Source organism: Elaeis guineensis, chromosome 5 (assembly GCF_000442705.2).
Source record: "Elaeis guineensis isolate ETL-2024a chromosome 5, EG11, whole genome shotgun sequence".
In the NCBI taxonomy this organism is placed as follows: Eukaryota; Viridiplantae; Streptophyta; class Magnoliopsida; order Arecales; family Arecaceae; genus Elaeis; species Elaeis guineensis.
Window position 1 is genome coordinate 124,817,303 of NC_025997.2, and position 21,967 is coordinate 124,839,269.

Here is a 21,967-nt window from a genome sequence, read left to right on the forward strand (position 1 = left end):
GAGCAAGTATACAAACAGTAGTTACAATAGAAGTTTTGCAGTACAATCGCTGGCGAGAGCCTGAATATGCAGTTATGTCAGCTGACACATCTTACATCTTCCAATTGAGATAAAAGGCTGCCTGAGTGTAATGTAAACCTCAGGCTGTTCTTGCGGTGCTTAACCCAGAATAACAAACAAAAAGAGATTGTTTTCATGAAGAAAGAAAAATAGAGACAATCAAACATAGGTATGCACAAAACCTGACGAGGTTGTCACATGAGTATGGAACTCATTATTTGGAACCAACGTGTTTTGTCCAGAACCCAAACCATCACATCCGTCGATGTTTAACCATTTCCATCCGCACCTTCTTTTTCCCTTGAAAACTCACAGAAATTTGAATCCTTGGAAGAGAATTTAAAATATTAACATCATGTCACCCTAAAACATGATGGTCAGATATATAAGCCATAGTCAGATACATAAGCATACATCTTGCCTCTCAAATTGAACTGCCCACTTAATTATCACGGCCTGTGAGGATAATAACATATCATATTTGACAATACAAACTAAGCCATTGAGAATCCAGTTGCATCATTTGGTACAATATCTCCGATCCAGACCTAATATTTTAATTCTAAAACAGGCAAAAGAAATACCTGATGGTCACATAACAAAGAATTCATTTACGGAGAGGTCAAGATCATTTACCCTCTGGATATCCGCACATGCAAACAAACCAGAGGTACTTACAGGAAAAGCTCAATTGATGCCAACCAACACAATTGCCCGACAAAGGTGGACCTAGTTGATGGATTGTGGAAAGAGCAGCCTTGGATCATGTATGAAGTCCTTGGATCATGTGTGAAATATACAATGGCAGAAGAAACTTCAATAGTATATAACAAGTGACTTGCTGGCGCACAAATCAACATCAATTTTCTAGTATTCCTGCTCCTAGCTGTTTGTCTTCCTTCATCTAAGCAGTGTATGTCATTTTTCACTATGCCAAGTGGTCTACCAAAAAATTTCAGGGAAATTATTCACTGATTCATCAATATATGGACAAAGATGTAATTAAAAAGAATGCTGAGTGTACCTGTTTGGCCTTTCTAAAGAAATTTAAGGTGTAGAAACAGCCTGTAGCTTAGCAAGTTTTGTTTGGCGCTGTCCCAGATGAAATGCTGTGGCTAACCACAAGATACATAGCTGAAATCAAAACAAAATGATTCAGTCTAGCCAAAACTATGACCATCTGATTTCATAAATATGATATGTATCTGCAAGTCTTTCCTCATTATTTTCCTTTAGTTTTCTTTACAATGTTAATTTTCTTGTCCTCCCAAAACACAACCTCCATAGACAAGGTAACCTTTATAAATGTTTTATTTTTTTTCTCCCAGCCGAGAACATAACCTTCCAATTTCAAACCCAAAACCTCGCACCAACAACCGAGCTGTGGAGAGGGGTAAACCAGCGGACCAAGTCTCCTTGGTGATCGGCAGCATATAAATGAACGGACCATTCAGTTAAAATATCACTGCTTGCATCCTCTACAGACATAATTTCATGCAGATTGGATTACAACCTTCTGATCAGATATTGTCTCAAGAGCTAATCCAGTTCAGATGGCTAAAGTCATTGTATGGCTGCTCTTAAAACTATTTTCAAATAACAGTTCAAATTAATGTATCAATATAGGTGGGTTCCGAGTCAAGTTCTAAGATCAGATATTTACAACTTGGAAAGGTGTATTGTTTCATTCAATGGAGAATTCCATTTACCATTGTTATAGGAAGAAGCCGCCTAGGATGGTACATCAATGGCTCCAACTGACATCCAATTGGTACAATGGCACATCAAAGCAAACCATAATCTACTACAAGCAACATTTGGATTTTTAATGAACGACTCCTAAGAAATGCAAAAATCCCATTATGGCCCACTTCAAACAAAAATCACCAACAAAACAGTAATGTTGGTACGGTAACTATGTTTGTGGGCTAACCAAGACAGAGAAGAAGGCTTGCCCAACCCTCAAGGTGCCATACATTCATCACTGCACACTAGAACTATAATCTATATTAGAGATTGTAGAAAAGAACGTACTGGCAGTGCATAGAGAGATACTGCAGATGTATGGTTGTTAAGGTTGCCAAAGAGCAACTTGTATATTCCAGCTGCAGTTGCATCACCGAGTCTTTGAACTATAACATCTATGCATACCTGCAGCAACATAATTATAATGTGATAATAACAGAAAAAAGCTCACTGAGATACAAATACAATTGTACAGTTATAATGTAATATAACAAAAGCTCACTGAGATACAAATACAATTGTACATTTATAATGGAATAATAACAAAAGCTCACTAAGATACAAATACAATTGTACAACTTCCAGAAAGAATAAAACTGCAGAAGAGCAGACTAGATTCCTTACTGTTTCCTGCTATTTAATCCAGACAATGCACCTATCTCAGTGCAATTCAAACCATGACAATAGAACTGCCTCAGTAATTTACCCATAGGTCACAAGAATGATCCTACTAAAATAGTGGGAACTCCATGGATCAGATACAACCATATGTTCCAGCCTGATAAATTCTCTACTCCTCCCTCTCATGCCTCTTCTTCATTCATTTGCCCTCTGTTTAAATTCTACATGGTACTAAATTGAATATGATCTTAAAGTTGAGAATCTTCCATGCTATCCTTGGTAAATTGTGCAGAAATCACTTTGCATTTTTAGAGAGATGACCAGCTGCAGTGAACGAGTTCTTGATTTTCAAAAATTTATGTTTTATGCATGTCATTCATGTTTTAAAATAACAGATTGCTAATTTCTGGTGTCAAACCTCTTTCCAAACCATCCCCATACTTCCCCTTTCACTTTGAAGTGCTCCCATGCTTCCATTTCCATGTCCCGGCCACTACCTTCTAACATCTAGATTCAACCATAGAAGGGTATCCAAATAGGGAATCATGGACTGCATGTACTTTAGGTTATTTTATTCCGTACCATCATTTATCTTATTTCTAAAGAACAAAAACATTTAACGGAAAGATACAACTATTACCTTGGCTTTGTACTTTTCATCCTGTGAGACAACAGTGAATAACAGTTCCCTTCCTGGTCTTGTTACAACATATGTGGTTACCTGCAGGGCATCAAAAATCATATAAGCAAATAATCTCATTTAGGTCACTTATCAAATCATCAAACTTATATATCAATTTTTCATGGAAAAGGTTGTTAATTATTGGAAAGTAATACATATGAAACTTAAACCGCAATCTACATTAAACATCTTTTCGCTTAAATAATGAACTCAACATGATAATATGGGAAGACAACTGGAAAGAATTTTGATACATCCCGCTAATTTGGCTCAGCATTGTATATATGTACAAAGGTGCTAAACTGCATTTTAAAGCAATTCATGGTATGGACAGTACAAAACACTTGATACGGACCAGTACAATCTGGTACGTATAACCTTGATTGAAGTAGTGGTTGCTTTTTGAAGAAGGTAATTCCAAGTGTGATGATTTAACCTATTCTGGTTCAGCATCCATACAAAGTTTTCACACAGATGGGACTTGGCCTTTTGGTCATGGTTAACACCATGAAGTTCTCTCTGAAATTAGTAACTACAACTGTCAACAAAAATCTGTGGTATATCTGTAAATCCTCGCAAGTAGAAAGTATTGCTGGCTGATTGATCAGATTATTCATTTATTAACTACCAAGGTAATCAAGAGCAGCATCAACTTGGCAGATTTGGGAGCAAAATAAAACTTGCCATGAGGAATGTGAATTTATAAATGAAACAGATATTTTACTCGTCAAGATCAAACAGAGTAATGCTATGGGAAGTAGGTAGTTGAAATGGTCTATTGGCATACAGAGACACATTTTGTCTCGATATAGGACCTTGTCCCCATAGCTTCCCGGTATGGGTCACTACACCCCTCAACCGACCCATGGTATGCTGTTGAAGTCACTGAGCACCTGTACCATGTGTTGCCACAGGGGTGTAATGGGCCATGATAATGGGTCGGCACACTATGCATCATGCACTGACGGGTACAGGTCCATACTTGAAACCTTGAAGCAAAGCCTCTTATAGTAAAGGTGACTGGTCTGATGAAACGACAATTTTGTTTAATATGTCAACAAACAATTGCTAGGAAGATTTTTAGATGGCAAAGGATTGTCAATTTGTGCAGGTCCAACGAAATGATTATTTACAATCCATACCTTTCTAATAGTCTCAGAGACAGTGACTGCAATCCATGTTGGCCATACAGCCAGAGCAACCATATTTGAAATTGCGACGAATGGTGCTGAGCAAATAGCAACAGTAACACCAGCAACAGTAAGAATGCGACCCTGTTTTGTAAGAAAAATATTTCAGAAGATGTCAAGAAAATAAAACATCACTCCCCTGTCACTACGTAGTGACTGTAATAGGCTAACTTATCCAAGTTCATCAAGATTCTGCACTGCAAACCATGCAAACCTTGAGTTTCCATAAGCTGTTCAATTAACGTGCATTTTTAAAGTACTTAATAGACAAAAACATTAAATAATTTTTATACAGTACTGCAAACAGTTCAATCAGAAAATGAGAAAGAGCAAGCCTTTATCTTCCATTAGTTCAAGGGGTACACCAGGAAAGAATGTCAGGTTATCTTTGGATCTTATCATGGTCTACACACATGGGCCCGTTTGGATGCATGTTTCCAGTACCCATCGGATACCTCTCGAGGATTGGAGTACATGGGATTAGGAGAAGCCGGCCATCCCAAAACCCAGAATTTTTAGGAAAATAAATTCATACCAAAAAAAAGGTGAGTTATGGTATCTCTAAAATTCAGGGATGTCAAATTTTATAGTTCTCTTAGATCAGGCAATTTTTTCCCTCTGGACTGCTGACTTTGCTTCTGACTATGAGACATCCACGGTATCATCTGGACCACCAGAATCAAAACAGGGTCATAGTGTGTGTTATCTAGTGTAAGTACCAGCTCTCACTAATCAATAAGTTGCATTTTTTTGAACATAGACCATGAATACATAATTCTTCATTTTGGGGATTAACTTTCTGTGAGGCTGATAAATAACTACTTAGTTTATTAAAAAAAAAAAAAAAATCCTACAGACAGATTTCATTTTGTAACCATGACACGTGAATCTTCATCAGGAACTCACAAATTCGGATCATTGATGCAATCCTCGTCCAACCAATTCATTCCTTTCTTTTGAGCAGAAAACAAGATCCACCATGTTTGCATTTACTGATCCAAGTCCTCATCCAATGAATTAATTCCTTCAAAACTCATTCTTTTGAGCAAAAGACAAAATCCTCCAACTTCATGTCACATGCTTTCTCAAAACCAACAGTATCCACACAATTCAGCCCTATGTTGAGCACTTATACAATCATAACCAGTGAAGAAGTTGCAAATCTTGCAACTTGGTTTTATTGATTGACTCAAATAAGTGACCTAGCTTTCTTTTCCACCCACCAAGACGACATAGATCAAAATTTTGTAAATTTAATTTGACAAGCTGTTTGATCCAAATTTCTAAAGTGCCACTTCATCTACTACTTCTGTTATAGCATTATGGATGAAAAAAAATGGCAGTAAAGCTTTTCTGCTAATATAGCTATTTTTTTTAAGCCATTACCAGTTATGGTCCCAGCAATCTGGGGTCCTGGGAGGAGTGGACTAGGAACAGACCTAGCCTTTGGCCTTTATACTAATAGAACTAGTATCAGAGGAAAAAAGGTAAACATTAAATATATCCAAAAATATGCCAGAACATTCACCAAAACAATAAAGGAGAGCCAAGTTTTTACAACTTGAAACACCTGAAAAAGCTAAATATATAGATTTGTGAATTCTCAATTCCTAAGAACGCAAAGAACCTATCATTGCTCTAGTGCCATTTTTCCTGACATTCTGTTACAGTGTCAACCAAAATGAAACAGGATGATTCTAATGGTTTTGGTCCATTTTAGTATGCTAAAGGCTTGAAATGGAGCAGTGACATGCTGTGATGCTTCAGTAGCTCTATAAAGTCGACACTATATGGTACCAATTTTCCATAAATAGATATCAGATACACAAGGAATACTTTATAATATATATGGTTTTGTCAGATCCAGCTAGAGTAGTTTCACATCTTCTAGTGAAACCACCACTAGTAGTCAGCAAAAACACAAGGTTTACATATGGTGCCACTTCTACCTTGGTTGCTATTGAAAAGCATATATATGTAGCTTTAGCAAAATCTTCATTTTAAAAGATTTGTATGTTATTTTGCATCATACAATGCAAAGTAAGCAATATGAAAACTCATTTCAATATCCTAATTTTATAAAGCAAACAGCATTCCTTGCATGTCTATCAATATCTGGGCATTGTGGTGCAAATATATACTATTTGCCATTGACTCCCTTCTCTTAAGTTTCCACATGTACCAACCGGTATGCCCAAATTCTTACCAACATAGGGATATCAAAGTGAAGAAGGTGCTTGAAATGGAGAGCTGACAACAAAGAGATGGTAACTTGCTTATATGGTTGGTCGCTGAAGAGAAAGGGAACATCAAAGATTTCCCTAATAGGTTAGTTTTGATATCTATAATATGCTCTGCAAGGCAAAAAAGATCAATCAGAGTATCCTCGCATGCTTAACCACTCCATCTTAGGAATACCATAAGGGTCAACAGAAAGGAGACGACAAGGTCAATATAGCTGCTTTCGCTTCATCCATTTAAAAGGAGACTCAATGCTAATTTCTTGCCCATAAAGACAATCTTACAATAGGTTAATAAAAATATTACTCTGGCCCAGACCCAACCTTAATCACTCATTTTGTATATGCAACTGAAACTAAGAATGAACTCTAGAAAAATAATGGCACACAATTTTTTAAAATTCACAACATTAAATTAATACTATCAAATTCAAATGTACAAGCAGGCTCATTATTCTGTACTAAGCCAGTTCCAAAAGCTAGATAATATTCAGTTTAAACACATCCAACAAGAAAAAGAAACTGAATCTTGGAAATGCCCCAGGCATAAATAGCATACCGTTAAAGTAAGTTGTCCAGCAAGAATAAAAACAGCAATGAAGCTGTTTATAAGTGCAAAAGATCTTCTTCTAGCAAGAGGGCTTGTGACAGTCGTGGCAATTATTGTTACCTTCTGCCATTGCCAACAAGACAAAAGAATTAGATAACTTATGACCACATATTTTAGTATAAAGTAACCAAATACATAACAATATAGGGAATACTATCAATAATTCTTAATGTTTCCAAATGACTTTAGGGTTAAGCAATTCTTTGGCTATTTAAAAAGAGATTGAGAAAGAAGCAGTACTCAAACTGTTAATAACATGAAGACAGGAAGCCCCAAAATCAGTATTATGCCACAAGACATCACATTCAAGCAATCCAATTTTTCACTGGTGTTCATAATTTCCTGTATAACATGATTGCAGAAACATTTCACACATAGGTAGTTATATTGGTCCACATGTTCACGATATCTACTTCAAATTACTGCTTCCATCCACCCATTCACATATACTTACAAAGACTTTTTTCTACCATTTTTTATGATTAACAGGTGTCCAGGGACTAGGAGTTTGATACAACTAATTACTGCAGAATGGTTTTCCATGATCTATGGTGGAGAAGGAAAAAGGTAGTCTGAGCTGTTCATGAAAGCTTGAGATCCGCTTTGGTAGAAGCTTGTTTAGGTTCTATTCAGCTAGGAAACTAGCCCAGCTCAAACTCATAAATGAGATGAGCATGAATGTTAAAGGTTTGCAAAAATATATAGGAGCTTGGCCTGGCTTGTAAGAAGCTCATTCGAGCTTGGCTGAGGCCTCATAAAAGCCAACAATGAACTTCTGTTACGCTTGGCCCAAGCTTGATCTGAGCTAGATTAACCCTTTCATATAGCCAGCTGAGCCTGAGAAGACTACCACTTGGCTCAGCTTGGCTCGTTTGCAGCCATTTAAAAAAAAAAAAAAAAAAAAAGCAAATAGATGAATGTGATGATATATCATGTACGTTAGTTGTGATGTTAATCATAGGTGAATAATTTGTTGATACAGTAAAGCAAGAAATAAATAACTCGTTCAACAAAAGTGGAGAAAAGGACATTAAGGACTCACTCAAGTGCCTCCATGTTTTTGATATTTCAATATCATCAATGGCCAAGAAAACAGAATAAGAGTTCTTGGCTAGTATGAGAGGAAAAAGACATTAATAGAAGGTTCTCTTCTACAGGAAGATAGAAGATGGAGAAACAAATGAGAAAAAAATATCAGAAAGCAAGACAGGTTATGAAAGAAGAAAGGGGTGAATGAGAATAAAAACAAGAAAGAAGAGGAAAGTATAAACATAAGGAAGAAGAAAGAATAATATCATACATATAGATTGTGCATCTGTGTCACACACACACACACACACAGAGAGAGAGGGGGGGGGGGAGGGAGGGAGGGAGGGAGACTTTAAATGCTCTTTCATTCAATAAGCAATTGTCAGTATGGGCTCCATAAAGCCCTATATGTACAGATGCAATCACACTGCAATCTTACTTTCAGCATTTCCTCACCATTCCAATGATTAACTACAACTTCTAACAGACCATACTTTACACCCAGTAGCTCAAGGAAACCAAAACTCATCTTTCCTGTTGGAAAACAAATTCCCAAAAAATTATAAGCTTAAGGCAATTACTAAAGGAATTCCAAACTACAATCTCCATGGACCATCTTAATTTTGCTCGTTTACTAACTTTGAATATGATATAGATAATATATATATATATATATATATATATATATATATATATATATATATATATATATATATATATATATGACTCTTTTTAGCTTGAATCAATTTGCTGTGACAGAAAACTCAACCTTGAACTATGAGAGCTTCGATTTTCCAATGCATTAGAGCCCAAACAATTATTCTATTAAGGAATGTCAATCTTTACTATAATAATTGCAGCTTGTTCTACACTAAATTGATATAGATTATGCAAATCACACCTTCAAAGAGAAATTAAAAGGAAAGAGATAAGGAAGAAAGAATATGTCACCATATATCATACTTACACCATCCAAATCTTAAAAGCAAGATTTGCAATATTGATACTGGAACCGAAATAGTACCATCTTGGTACAATGTCAATATGCCTAGTACCGGGTCGGTTCAATGTACTGATACTCAGTACACCCCTTATACCACGTACGGGTTTGATATCAGTACGGTATAGTATGCCTGGTATGCATCAATATGGACCATACTTAAAAGCTTATCGTCACATAAATCATGCTATTCTTCAGCCTTAACACATGCTCTTAATCAAGAACCAGTAATGATGAAGAAAAGCAAATTTTTTCATTTAATTCATAAAACCTGACTCAAATCGAAAAATCTAGACAATAAAAGTGAAGAAAGGGCAAAAAAAAATCTCAGTGGACTTATAATTAACGTTCTAGAAAAACTAGAGCATGTACTAGACAAATATTATGAGAACATAATTTAACAACATATATGAAAATATTTAAACTAATATCTTAAAATCATGTAATAGCAAACCTGAAAATAGAAGAAGGAAGACACAACTGCACTCAGCCACAGAAATAAAGACAGATAGAGGAGATAAGTTGATGAAATTATCAGCCAAAGCCCTTCCAACACGACAAAAAGCTGAGGTTTCACTGAATGAGCAGGTGATTTTGGAGAAGACTCTACAAGGGCAGACATCTCTTCTTTGGAATCAGTATGTTGATCTTGAATATCTTCTCTACTTAAAAATAGATGAATGCGTTAATGAAAGTATGACAGTAGATGCATTGAATAACAATAAAAAAACCTAGAGGTCAGTAATGAATATGAATAAAAAAATCAAAAACACCATGACCATGCTAACTAGAAATCAGAGTCAATATGACTGCACAAGTTTGTATGAACATGTTGATCCAGACATAAAATGCAACAAATTAAGATAAACCAGAGGGGGTATCTCGATGGAAGTTTACTAATTTGGATCTCTAATTGTATCTTTGAACAAAGCTTCATATGTGGTACTTCATGGTATCTAAACTAACTAAACTCTGTAATGATAAATTTGTAAGCTGAAATGATTCCATTTTGGAATCTCCTACATAAGCCACAGCATCCTTGGCAAGCAAAGAATTGAACATTATTACTATGGTGGTTCTAGTAAATACAATCAATTAGTATATACACGTAAACATTTGTACAAGTTCTTCTATATTTTTTTAATATTCTCTCCTTAGTTCCTTCTTAGGTTTATATCCATGTCAACCACTTTGCAACAAAATACTTCCGTAAGACTAAAGAATACAAAGAAAACCATACTTTTTGCCAGTTGTATCTTCTGTAGATGTCAAATATGACATGTATATTACATGGTGAGAGGAATTAGGCTTGCATAATCTTATCAAAAAATAAAGTTCGTTGCATATGGAAGGGGAACCTAAGTGACATGGAATTGCATACCATATCAATTAGGCTTCTCTGCGTGAATCCCCAGACTTTCCACCTGACTCTCCTCACCCTAAGGATCTTCAAATTCTAACCCAGGCCATCTCTTCAGTCGCCTCTATTTTCCTCCTTTTGTGTTAACTTTCTTTTCATGCCTTACTCTATTTGTGTTTCTTTGAAGATATGTCCAATTGCAGCAAGGATTAAATACGTGCATGTAGTTTGATGGAGCCATATGAGATGAAATATGTGTGATCTACTTGGTGCAGCCAAAACTCTTCTACATTCCCACTAAAATATACTAAACCCAACTTATGGGTGATTCTAGTTAAGACTTTCTATGTACCCATTGACCATATCATTTATTCTTTACACAAATTAATGCTTTATGAATAGTCCCTGATTCTTTTCTTAGTTATGTGCATAAAAAAAGAAGCTTTCTTTTCTTAAAAAAAATAGAGCTATAAAAGGAATTCACAAGCTTAAAGATTTGAAGCAAACGCTTCATTGATTTCTGATTCACATGCTTAAATACACATGAATTTTAGAGTCTACAGGGTCCAACATGTGATGTGAACTTAGAAAGGGAAAAAAACTGATCAAAATGTTTGCATTAATGAGAAATAATACTGCTTGTTAATTTGAAAGTTCATTCAATGCAGAAAAGCAAAAAAAAAAAAAGTTACTTGATACCCGGTGGTGGATAACTCCACAGGATCATGGTGTGCATCATGGCTGATTCCTTTAGATGACTGTGCAGCAAGCTCCATTAAGAGAGCAGAAAACAGGAGCAGAACTAAGAGGACATCAGATGTTGATAAAAAGTAATACATGAAATAGCAAAGTCAGGAGGTATATAATGGTATCGTGAACCCTGTCTTTTCTTGTAAAAGGTGTACATACATGATCCTAGCCAAGCCATGCTTGCCGCAAACAATGAGCCAAAGAGCTGACCAAGTGTAGCACCAGCACCAATGAAGCCAAACAATCTTGAGCCTGACTGAACACTAATAGAAATTAAAGATTATAAATGTTATTGCAACTTGATTGCACTTTATTTGCATAAATACCTCACTGTCCATGACATCAATTATTCGTGCCCAAGTTGATGAAATTGTAACAAGATTAAGCAATGCAACCTTCAGAAATCAAGAAAACCTCCATTCAAAATATTGTCTTCAGCTATTAACAAGACAAGCATTACATGGGTCATTGTAACAATCATACCCATAGAAACAAGCTTATTCGGACCACAATATAAAACCAACCATGGTTACCCCATCCCGCAGAATTGCTAGGACTATCTGAGCTGATGTTTTCTTTTCCATTTTCAGATGAGGGTGAATGAGGATCAGAGACCTAAACAAGGAAATGTGGTCCGGCATGCCAGAATTAGCAACAGAAATGTGATCCACAACAGCATATGGCTTAAATGCCTAATTATACAGTTGCTGCTTCTTACCTTGGAGACAGAACGTAGTTGTGAAGACGATGAGGCATGCCAAAGAATGAAGAATACAAGAAGGGATACACTAAAAAATCTGTGTATCAAAACCAAAGCCTGAAAGTTGAGAACATGTATTAATTGGGAACACCAAGGCAGTCAAAAACAATTAAGATGACAGCAAGTGCTGTTTTTTTTTCCCATTATTTTGACTATATAAAGGTACGCTTCAGCAAGTGATACAAAACTTTGAATCAAAAATATACGGCAGAACACTTGAGAGTTTATTATCAAACATGAAAATTTATTGACTGAACTCAGCCATCTCCAAAATCAATTGGTTAAGCACAACACCTGCTAATCAAATGCTACCTTGTATTGATGTATATTGGCAGACAAACAACTGGTGTCAGTCTCACCAAGGTGAGTCAACAATTTTACTTTGTAGAAACAAGGACACTGTGACATCTTTAACTTATGTGATGCACGAAAACAATAAAAAAATTATACATGTTTTTCTTTTTAACTAGAGTGCAATCAAAAGTTAGCTACCTCCGCACAAAGACCAAATTTGCCTTATTATTTTCATGACATTGATATCTAACAATTGATCCTTAAAAAAACATAAAGAAAATCCTTAGAATGCTGATGGAAGTTGCAACATTCTAATTTTAAGTTTGAGCAGAACTAAATTCTCTCAAGTTGCCTGTTCAGATGTGAGCAATTATTTCTTAAATTACCAAACTTTTAATTCTTTGGATTACTAAGCTGCAATTTACCTGCAGCCATATAAATGAGATGACAAAAGAAACTAAGGAGAAAAAAGGGGAAAGCCTTCCAACATGGACAATACATTGCCTAAATTGTCATTGATCAAGACTGCAGAATTCAAGTTAAACTCCATCACCACTATTCAAAGAGTCTTCTACCTTGCATGCCACATCCACTCCAGAAATCCATCTTTACATGCAACTCTATATGATCCCAGGCTTTCTGACGCCCATATCACTAGCTATCACACTGCAATTTCATCAAACGGATTTATAGTTAATTATCTGTATGCTATTCTACTTTATGATTTCCCCTTATCCAAATATATATCCTTAAAACCTATAAATTTGTTGAGCATACACCAAAGACTTCTTAGGTGTCCCAACTTCCTGCAACTTTATCAGATCGGCCTTTCTTTGATCCCAATTTTACAATAAATCAATACCAAAAACAAAGACAAAAGATTAGCTCGGAAAGAACACTTTCTAATCGTCTCCATTTAGCCAGAGTAAACGTGCTGGGATTTAGTTTTATCCTTTATTCCTCTTTTAACCCTCTCCAACTTTTGTACACAGAATGACAAAGCTGATTAAACTTTGACACCCTTCTCTCATTAGTTGTTCATTCTTCCAGAGACTGCTTGGTTTTTTATCATAACAAACCAAATATCAACAAAGAAACAAAAGAAAACACGCATATGAAAAGGAAAAAGAAAATCTTTTACATCAAGAGAAGGTTAAAAGAAAAAAAAAAGCAGGAAAAAGAGTCTTTTGTCGTACCCTAGCTTTAGAGAGATTGGGGAGCGAAAAGATTAAGGTTGACAGCGGAGCAGCGACGAGCGTCAGGAGAAGAGAACCCACAAAGAGACCGGGAAGATTGTTCAGTCCCAAAGATATCGCCCCTTCGTCCCGAAGCGGAAGGATGACAAAGTAGGCGCTCAAGATCTGCAAAATTATTGCAAAAAACTTCGATTAGTTGAGAAAAAAAGAACGGGGAATTCAATTGGGGGTGGATTTTGGGGAGAGGAATTACGAAGAAGAAGCAGGAGGCGGAGTGGATCAGAGCCGAGATCTCGTGGGGATGGACGAGGACGATCGAAGAGATGATCGCCTCCATGCGAGATCTCATCCCCATTTTTTCTTCTTCCAAACGTCGATGAGAGGGAGAGATGGGAATCGGATGCTCCGACCTCCGAAATAAGTCGAACCATCACCGTCGTCGTCGTTCCTTACAAATTTATTTAATTTAAGCCGGTTTTGTGGTTGCCGACTTCGCCTTAAGTCGGCAGTGGTTGACGACTTTGTGGGGAGCCTTTGCCGAGAATTGGGAGGTCAAAGCGAAATCTCACCTATAAGCATGATTTTTATTTTTATTTTTATTTTTTGTTCACTGAATTAATGGTGTTGGCAAGATAATCTGACCAACAAGATAGAGCAGTCCTGTCAATAGAATAAAACAATGACGTTTAATACGTCATATAATAACTGTTCTAATTTTATCATATCTTTTATATTATTTCTTCTAAAATAATCATAATTTTTTTTATTATAAATCTACTATCAGAAATTCAATGAGTAATCTCAGTATTTAACATAAATTATTTTGGATCTTATTTTAAATTATTTATAGATTCCTAGATGGATCTGAAATTATTTTTAAGTCTCTAAATTTTTTAAGTTGAATAAAAAATTCTTGAAATGCTAAGAAGTTATTTCTGTGTAACCAAGATACATGCTTGTATACCTGAACGTGAATATGCATAACCAGATATTGAAACTAGATAACCTACGTAATCTGAACATAAACCTGCGTAACTTAAACATAAATCTATCTAACCTGAACATAGATCTGTATAACCAATCTGTGTGGACCGCAGGGATCTAAAAATAACTTCTTAGTATTTCAAAAAAAATTTATTCAACTTGAAAAGTCAAGAGATTTAAAATTAATTTTGGATTTATTCAAAGATTTATAGATAATTTTTTTTTTTTTTTTTGACAAAGGTAGTTAAGATAGTAAAAAAATGCTTAAAAAATCTAAAGTGATTTATTGATGTTGGATCATCATCCATTATCTTTTTGTCCCAAGTGAAAACCTTGGTTGTATCCCCATTAACAGTAACAGTTTGTCTCTAGAGCCAAGAAGGGATCTATGGAACTGCATTTCACGGAAATGAGGTATGCAGATTGTCTTAGTGGGACCTCAGCTGTCACTAGGTATGTTAGCATGATGAAGGATGATATTGATAACATATGGACATATTTCTAAAACCTAATGCCATAGCCATTGTGAATGGTTGCTCACTGCATCATTTCTAGCATTGTTATGTTCATGCATCTGTACGTCAATATGTGTGGCTGAGAATGACAAAGCTTGATGTCTCATATGTATTTTAGATGTAAATCATTTTATCGAACAGCTGAGAATTCAAAAGTCAGAGAAACATCTGGTCTTTTTGTGAATATATGTTAAAATCAAGATTAAGATTTTATATCCTAATGAGATAGGAGATGTCTCTACCATCCTATCCAATTTTTATGAGAAAACACGTCATTAGTATTTCGAAAGTCATTCTTGTGAGGACAAATGAACAAGGAAGAAAGAAAAGGAGATAGAGAAAAGGGGAAAGAAAGAAAAATGAAGAGAATGAAAGAAAGAAGAGAAGGGAGAAAAAAGAGAAAAAAAAATGATTAAAAAAAAATAGAAATAAAAAAAAAAGAAATAAAAAGAAGAGGAAAAAGATAAAAGATATCTAACAAGTTGTATGATTGAAATCACACCTAAACGGGATAGAAAAGTGGGACATCCTATTCTCTAAAAATATCAAGATATCTTTATCTCATAAAATTTAAAATCTTGATTAAAATAATATTTACAAATAAAAAAATATTGTGATAGGCTAGCTCAATGGCTGGAGTTAGGCACCCGAATTCAAATCAAATTATTTGCTCAAAAACACTATTAATAAACTTCTTATAGGACATTGCATAATAATTCCAATAAAATGAAGCACAAAATTAGAAAGGGAAAAAAAAAGGCCACCTTGAAGGGTTTCAGCTTCTAATTAATGAGTCCCGGTGAAACAACCAAAAAAAAGGAAAATTGCATAGTTTGTGCATGGGAAAAACATATTTGATACCAAATAGGCTTGATCATTGCATCAACAGATATTTTTGTAAAATGAAATATTTTATATAGCATGAAGAACGTAATTATTGTGGAGGGTTAATCCCCAGTCTCTCACTGCTTATCAGTTTATATAGACAAAGAAAAATCGTTACTGTGTAACCCCTGTTCCTGAATACTCAGAACGTGAGAGTTAAAAAATTTAGTGGATGGTTAGCTCATTAACTACTATAAAAGTTGAATAATGGGCCGCACTCATAGGCGAATATTGCACTCCACATTCGCGTGTAATTAATGCATGTATCAAATAACCGTCGTACAAAATTTAGATTGTCGGTATGGCTCCGAATAAATCGTCGGTCATACGCCGATTTGTTGTGGTCCCATGTAGAATCAAATCAGTCAAATACTGACTATATATGTCGAATAGTCATCGGCCAGCCGTCGATTATGTGTCGGACCTAGTCAGCTAGACACCGACTTGATTAGATTCATCGTCTTCAGCTGATAGTCAAATCCCGTCAATCTTAGTCGGTTGAATGCCAACTAGGACAAGACCCGTTGATCCAAGTCGGTCAGTGCAGAGATGAGAAAGAATCAATTATCACACACTTAGTCGGTTGGAAGGCGAGGAAGAGAGATAGTCGGCTAAATCCCAAGAGTCCTCCTGACTGCAAATAAATGGTGCTAAAGGGCCCTCCAATAAGATAGAGTCCCTCTGATTTTGGAGGCTACTGTTGTGAGGGGTTTAGTCCCACATCGATTATGAGTCAGGTATATTCTATCTTATATGAGATACGAGACCCTCTCTCCCTCAAGAAGCATCTTTTGGATTAAAATTCAAAGGACAAAATCGTGAGGTCTAGCAATCGCAAGTGTATCAGCTATGGCCCAAGGGCCGCAAACTTATAAGCTACAACAACTGCAAGCGTACCAGCTACGGTCCAAAAACTGCAAACTTATAAACTATGATATACATGTGCAACAGTAATAATAATCATTAGGACAACTCGGAGAAGCAAACGGATGATGGAAGCAACTTTGAACCACCAGCCATCAAGATGTATCGTATTCATGCATAACATGAAGCAAAGATCATACAAAACAAGTTGGTGCCTTGAACTGTTTGTGTACATGGAACACAAAAGTAGAATAAAAATTTAAACCGTATGGCTTTGGTTTTATGGTATCTGGAAATCATCATGAGTATTCTGTTCATGACATATGTAACCATGTATGTTCCCGATCTGTTCGCCATTATGGTTGGAGAGAAATCACAGAGTATTTAAAGAAGAAAGCTTCCATTTCGGCAGTCTTGCAGAGGCTACTAGTTCTTTTATTAGTTGGCAACCTCTTGGTTCTGCTAAATTTTCAGAAATTCATAGGAATTTGAGTAGGAAATGAGGCCATCTCTCGATGGTAAAGCCTTCTTAAAAAGGCATGATAATCCTCTCTCTTCTGTACATTCTTCTCTCCTTGATATAGTTATAGGGAAGTTACCTACCTACCCAAATTAATGACTTGAAAAAGGGGCCTCCCAATATAGATATGCAAGTGTTGTCACCTCAAATTAGAACAGCTATTGGCCAGAAATAGGTCGAAGAGCAACATAGTGTATCATCTCCTTCATTTCCTCCGTCAACCTCCTCAATTTTCACATCTACCACCTACAACAACTTTAATCTATTTAAGGGATGTTTGATTGAGAAGAGTTAGGATCTGAAATCAGAATGAAAACGAATAACTCCTATTCTACCAGTTTACTGATTTAGTTGGGAAGAGTCTCATTTTGATTCCGATTTTGGGATAGAACGTGAATGGTCCAATTTATCTAAAACTCAATCCTTACTCTCTCTTAAAGATTTAAATTTTTATTTCGATTTTAATTCTTATCACGAACCAAATACTTCAGAGGATTTGGCTATTCCGAATCTGATTCTAATCAATTTCAATACTCATTCTGATTTCGATTCTGATTGGGAACCAAATATCCTTTTAGATATTGGTCATATAAATTATAGCCGGACAATACACCTAGGCATGGCAAAAGGTAGCAAGTTCTCCGTAGACGCCACAATGGAGGACCACAAGATAAGATTAATTAGTCATGCAGTAAACCGTCTGTGTGTATCTTCTTAGTCCAATCATGAGCTAAATTCACACTATCTGCAGCTTGGAGCATGCATCTGCGGACCAATTAATTTACGTAACATCTACTTGTTTCTTCCATCGCAAGTTTGGTTTTCTGTGGTATAAAACCCCTGGCAACCCACAGCCTAATTAATTTTGATGTAAATATCGTAGGGTCCTCTGGAAAACAAGCATGGTAAAAGAAACATAACATGACTTGAAAGTAATGATGCGGCGGATCATGGGTCGTCTCCCGTGCCTTTGCGTTCTCCCGGCCAACTCTAAACATGCAGCACGAGTCTGGTCTCTTCTTGACAAAAGTCCTCTAAGCAACACTGGTGGAAGAGACAGAGAACGCCGCATGTTCCTGCAAGCCATCGAGCTAAATCCTCCAACTCTTCTGTTGGATTAGCCATCCTTTGCATTTAAAAAGTTTAGGATCCATGCCTCTGTTGTCCATATATCATTCATTACTACCAAATAGTTCCTTTCTTACAATAAGTCATAGAATCGACGTTTCGCTTCTTTCCCTGTACTTTGTAAATCGTCCTTCTGATCTCCAGAGCCTTTTAACAGCTCGATGGTTTTGTGATCTTGAGAAAAAGATACCCAAGGAAGCATGTCAAAATGCTTTTGAATTTGAGGACTCCAATAAACTCCTTGTAAATGTGGTTTTGCTAAGACCATTCGTGGGCACCATCCAAATTATAGTACGTCTTTTATGTGTTGGATCAAGTACTTCTTATTTATTCGGTTCTTATTTATTAAAGTTATCAAAATCTCACCCATTATGAAATTTTGGATATCACAACTACCATATATTGTATGCAGAATCTTGGTATATCAATATATTATACTACGTTAGATCTCTAGTATCTTTCCTATAATCATGAGATTTTATTATTATATTATATTATACTAATCCTAAACCAAGAGGCTCAACTTGTATATAAAACATCCAAGTGCCATGAACATAACTAGCAATTTCAATCTTATTTCTAATGCAAACTTTTCATGGTATGAGAGTGGATTTTTTCTTGATCAATCAACCCCTCTTTCTTATTCTTCTATCATTCTCTTAGTGTTTATTTTTCAAGCAGCACTTCATATTGTGACCAACTTTGTATTCAATGAACAATCAACATACATCAAAATAGATTATCATGCCGTTCAAAAAAAAACTACAAGCAGGCACAATCCAGATCAAGTTTTTTTGAAATAATTACCAGCATGCTGGCATTTTTTACCAAGACTTTGGAACGTAACCGATCTTTTTATTTGCTAGATAAGTTGAATGTGACAGATTTATATATACTAACTTGAGAAGGCGTATTAAAGTTATTATTTCTAATACAAACTATTCATTATTATCCCCGAAGCCAATGAGTGCATCAATCCAAGACCTCATCAAAAAAAAAAAAAAAATCTAGTCGGAAGAAATCATTTGAGTTTTCTGACCCTATATAAATATCTCAGAAAAAATTTTCAGAATCGTCCCGAATCGGATCGGTGGAGAATTAGGATGGTTCCAACTTGGAAAGCGGCACACGCCGGCACCGAGGAAAAAAGAGAGAGAAAGAGAGGAAGAGAGATAGAGGAGGAAAGGGAGAGAGAGGAAGACGTCATTGGAGGCCGATAGTGGCCAGCTACGGCCATCGGAGGGCCGCAGAAGCCTTCACGGCTTGGCTCGTCCGATAAGACTGTTAAATGAGAGAGAAAGAGAGAGAGAGAGAGGAAGGAGTGACTTATCGAAGGAAGGACCGAACGGCAGAGGGGCTACCAGAGGTTTTCAGGCTGTCATCATGGCCACCAGGCGGTGAAAACAGTGCGGATAGAGTCGTGGATGTGGAATTGAGGCGATAGCCCCTGTTCATGCATCGGTCTTTTTTAAAAAATGGAGATGAACAATGAAGCCGGTGCGCAAACCATTTGCCAACTTTATTTTTTAATAGATTTTTTTAAAAAAAATTAAAAACAATGAAGTCGACAATCGGTTTACTAGCTTTATTTTTGTGAATTTTTTTTAAAAAGCAAAAATTCTAATTTTTTATCAAAAAAGATGTGAAACATTGTTCCTGTTTTATGCTCGCGGTGCCGCACGCATGGACCGTCCATTCGATGACCACAGCAGCCAACTGGAGGCTGTCTGGCGGTCCTTCCGACTCCTTCCCCTCCTTTCTTTTCTTTTTTTCCCCCTTTCTCTCTCTTTTTCTCTTTTCCTCCTCCTGGTTCTGTTTCTTTTCTTGTGTCGGTTCGCATCGATCTGGTATGGATCCATACCAATCTATACTGCCAGCCGGTCGGTATGGATTCTAGTACCGAGTCCGCTAATTTTGATCCTAGATTTATCTAATGCATAATCAATGTGGGACTATACACATACATGCACTAGTCTTCACATAGTCCTCTATTTAAGCCCACAATTAGTCCATTGTTAATCCAAATGGATCCATGCTGCAGTATTCTCAAGTTTATATTAACCGTCGTATATAACAATCCAAGATCTCATCCAAAAAGACTAGCCAAAAAGTATTATTTTGGTTTAATGGTCCTGTACAAGTATCCAAGATTTATCCAATATGTAGTTGACATGGGAATAGATATATGTCTGAGTCTTTACAATAACATTCATATCCTCATCAAAATAAGTAGAGAACAGTATGATATTCTTCTTTATTTTCATCCAGTTAGCTCTGCAAATGTGACCATTCTATCGCCCTAAAAAAGTGAAAGACTCTCAGCTAGTCGAGAAAATCCCTCTCTAATTTCAGGTCCCATTCTATTGGTCGGCTCCCTCAACAAGGGGTTCGGAATTCGTTTTTTCTCTTCCGGCCCTTTTCAGTCCAACTATTCAGATAGCAAAATTGTAAGGTTCACAAACAGTCTAAATATCTTACCGCTCCATGGATCTCTCTTGGTAAGAGAAAAAAGTCCTATCCTTTAGGGCAGTCTTTTCGAAAGTTGGTGCATAGCCGTCCAATCATGAAGTTTTATCAAAATCTTTGGGCTTGCTTGTATTCAATAGGGGTTAAGGCCCATCCCTTGAAGGGAGGAACTCGAGTAACACTTATCATAATTTTGGGATCCATCCCCTCTTTCTTTCGATCACTCTACTTCTTTCTCCACTTTGTGTCGACATCGGTTTATCATGAATGATCAAATCACTTATGATGCGTGCATGCCTTACAACGGAACCTATAAAGCCTTTACATTGGCGTCGCTTCTCAGCTTTGAACTTGAGCATATCGGCGATGTCCTCCACTCACTTAGCTACGTCTCCGAACTGCCTTACCCAGTTTATCGCTCTGTCGTCCCTCTTTCTCCATTGGGACTCGGTATCTTCTAGAAAACAAAGAATCCACTCCAATTGTGTTTTTACCCATTCAATTTGATTATGGACTCGAACTTCTTGGTCGATGAGGTTACCAATTATGGCTTTAGACGGTCAATGTTGGACGACCTTTCTTGCAGCAAGTTTCAAGCGACCTCTATCAAGGATGCTTTCATTTTGCACTCGTTTCACAATGAATAAGCCTCTTTCTCGATATTCTTAACAAAGAAAAACTCTAAAAGGTGCATTGTCAGAGCAAAAAAAGCTCCAGCAATAAGAGCTGTTAATGAATCGGACACGACCGAATACATCATTGTCCGAGATCGACTGTTTCGAACTATTATTTAGTTCAAGTTCGATTCAAATTCAAATGTATTCGAGAGAACTCTATTCAGAATCGAGTTTGTTAAGCTCGTTATGTTCGAATTAGACTCAAGTTTGGCTCGTATAAAGTATAAATGATCGAACACGCTCGTGTTCGGTTCGTGTATATTCAAAGAAACTCTGTTTGAGATCGAACACACCTTTTTTAGCCAGTGGATCAATGATCCGACAGTGATTATTAAGACTTATGTACATAATGCTATAATATACGGTATACATTATATATATTAAAAAATA

The 21,967-nt window shown here is 36.3% G+C and overlaps 1 protein-coding gene across 9 annotated transcripts; it reads right to left on the bottom strand.

Annotated features, from left to right (window-relative positions):
- Window positions 1–489: 489 nt before the first annotated feature.
- Window positions 490–13,974, bottom strand: LOC105045949 (uncharacterized). 9 transcript variants are annotated; one of them, XM_010924397.3, is made up of 14 exons: window positions 13,792–13,974; window positions 13,539–13,703; window positions 12,007–12,105; window positions 11,772–11,903; window positions 11,615–11,683; window positions 11,448–11,544; window positions 11,238–11,340; window positions 9,633–9,840; window positions 7,099–7,212; window positions 4,252–4,383; window positions 3,068–3,148; window positions 2,095–2,211; window positions 1,085–1,194; window positions 490–1,002 (listed from the first exon to the last, which is right to left on the bottom strand). In XM_010924397.3, exons 1-13 carry the CDS (start codon window positions 13,891–13,893, stop codon window positions 1,108–1,110), a joined length of 1,506 nt encoding a protein of 501 aa, XP_010922699.1. In that variant the 5' UTR covers window positions 13,894–13,974; the 3' UTR covers window positions 490–1,002; window positions 1,085–1,107. The 9 variants fall into 9 exon arrangements, with proteins under 9 accessions (XP_010922699.1, XP_010922698.1, XP_029120589.1 ...); XM_010924396.3 differs by having other exon boundaries at window positions 9,633–9,843; XM_029264756.2 differs by having other exon boundaries at window positions 11,231–11,296; window positions 11,448–11,551.
- Window positions 13,975–21,967: the final 7,993 nt, after the last annotated feature.

Excerpts from the sequence above, each read along its gene's own strand:
- LOC105045949 (XM_010924396.3), bottom strand. The coding sequence starts at position 13,893 with ATGGGGATGAGATCTCGCATGGAGGCGATCATCTCTTCGATCGTCCTC. Across the intron at positions 11,904-12,006 it reads AACTACGTTCTGTCTCCAAG|GTCTCTGATCCTCATTCACC; the intron begins GTAAGAAGCAGC and ends TTCCTTGTTTAG. Across the intron at positions 11,545-11,614 it reads TTGATGTCATGGACAGTGAG|TCAGGCTCAAGATTGTTTGG; the intron begins GTATTTATGCAA and ends ATTAGTGTTCAG.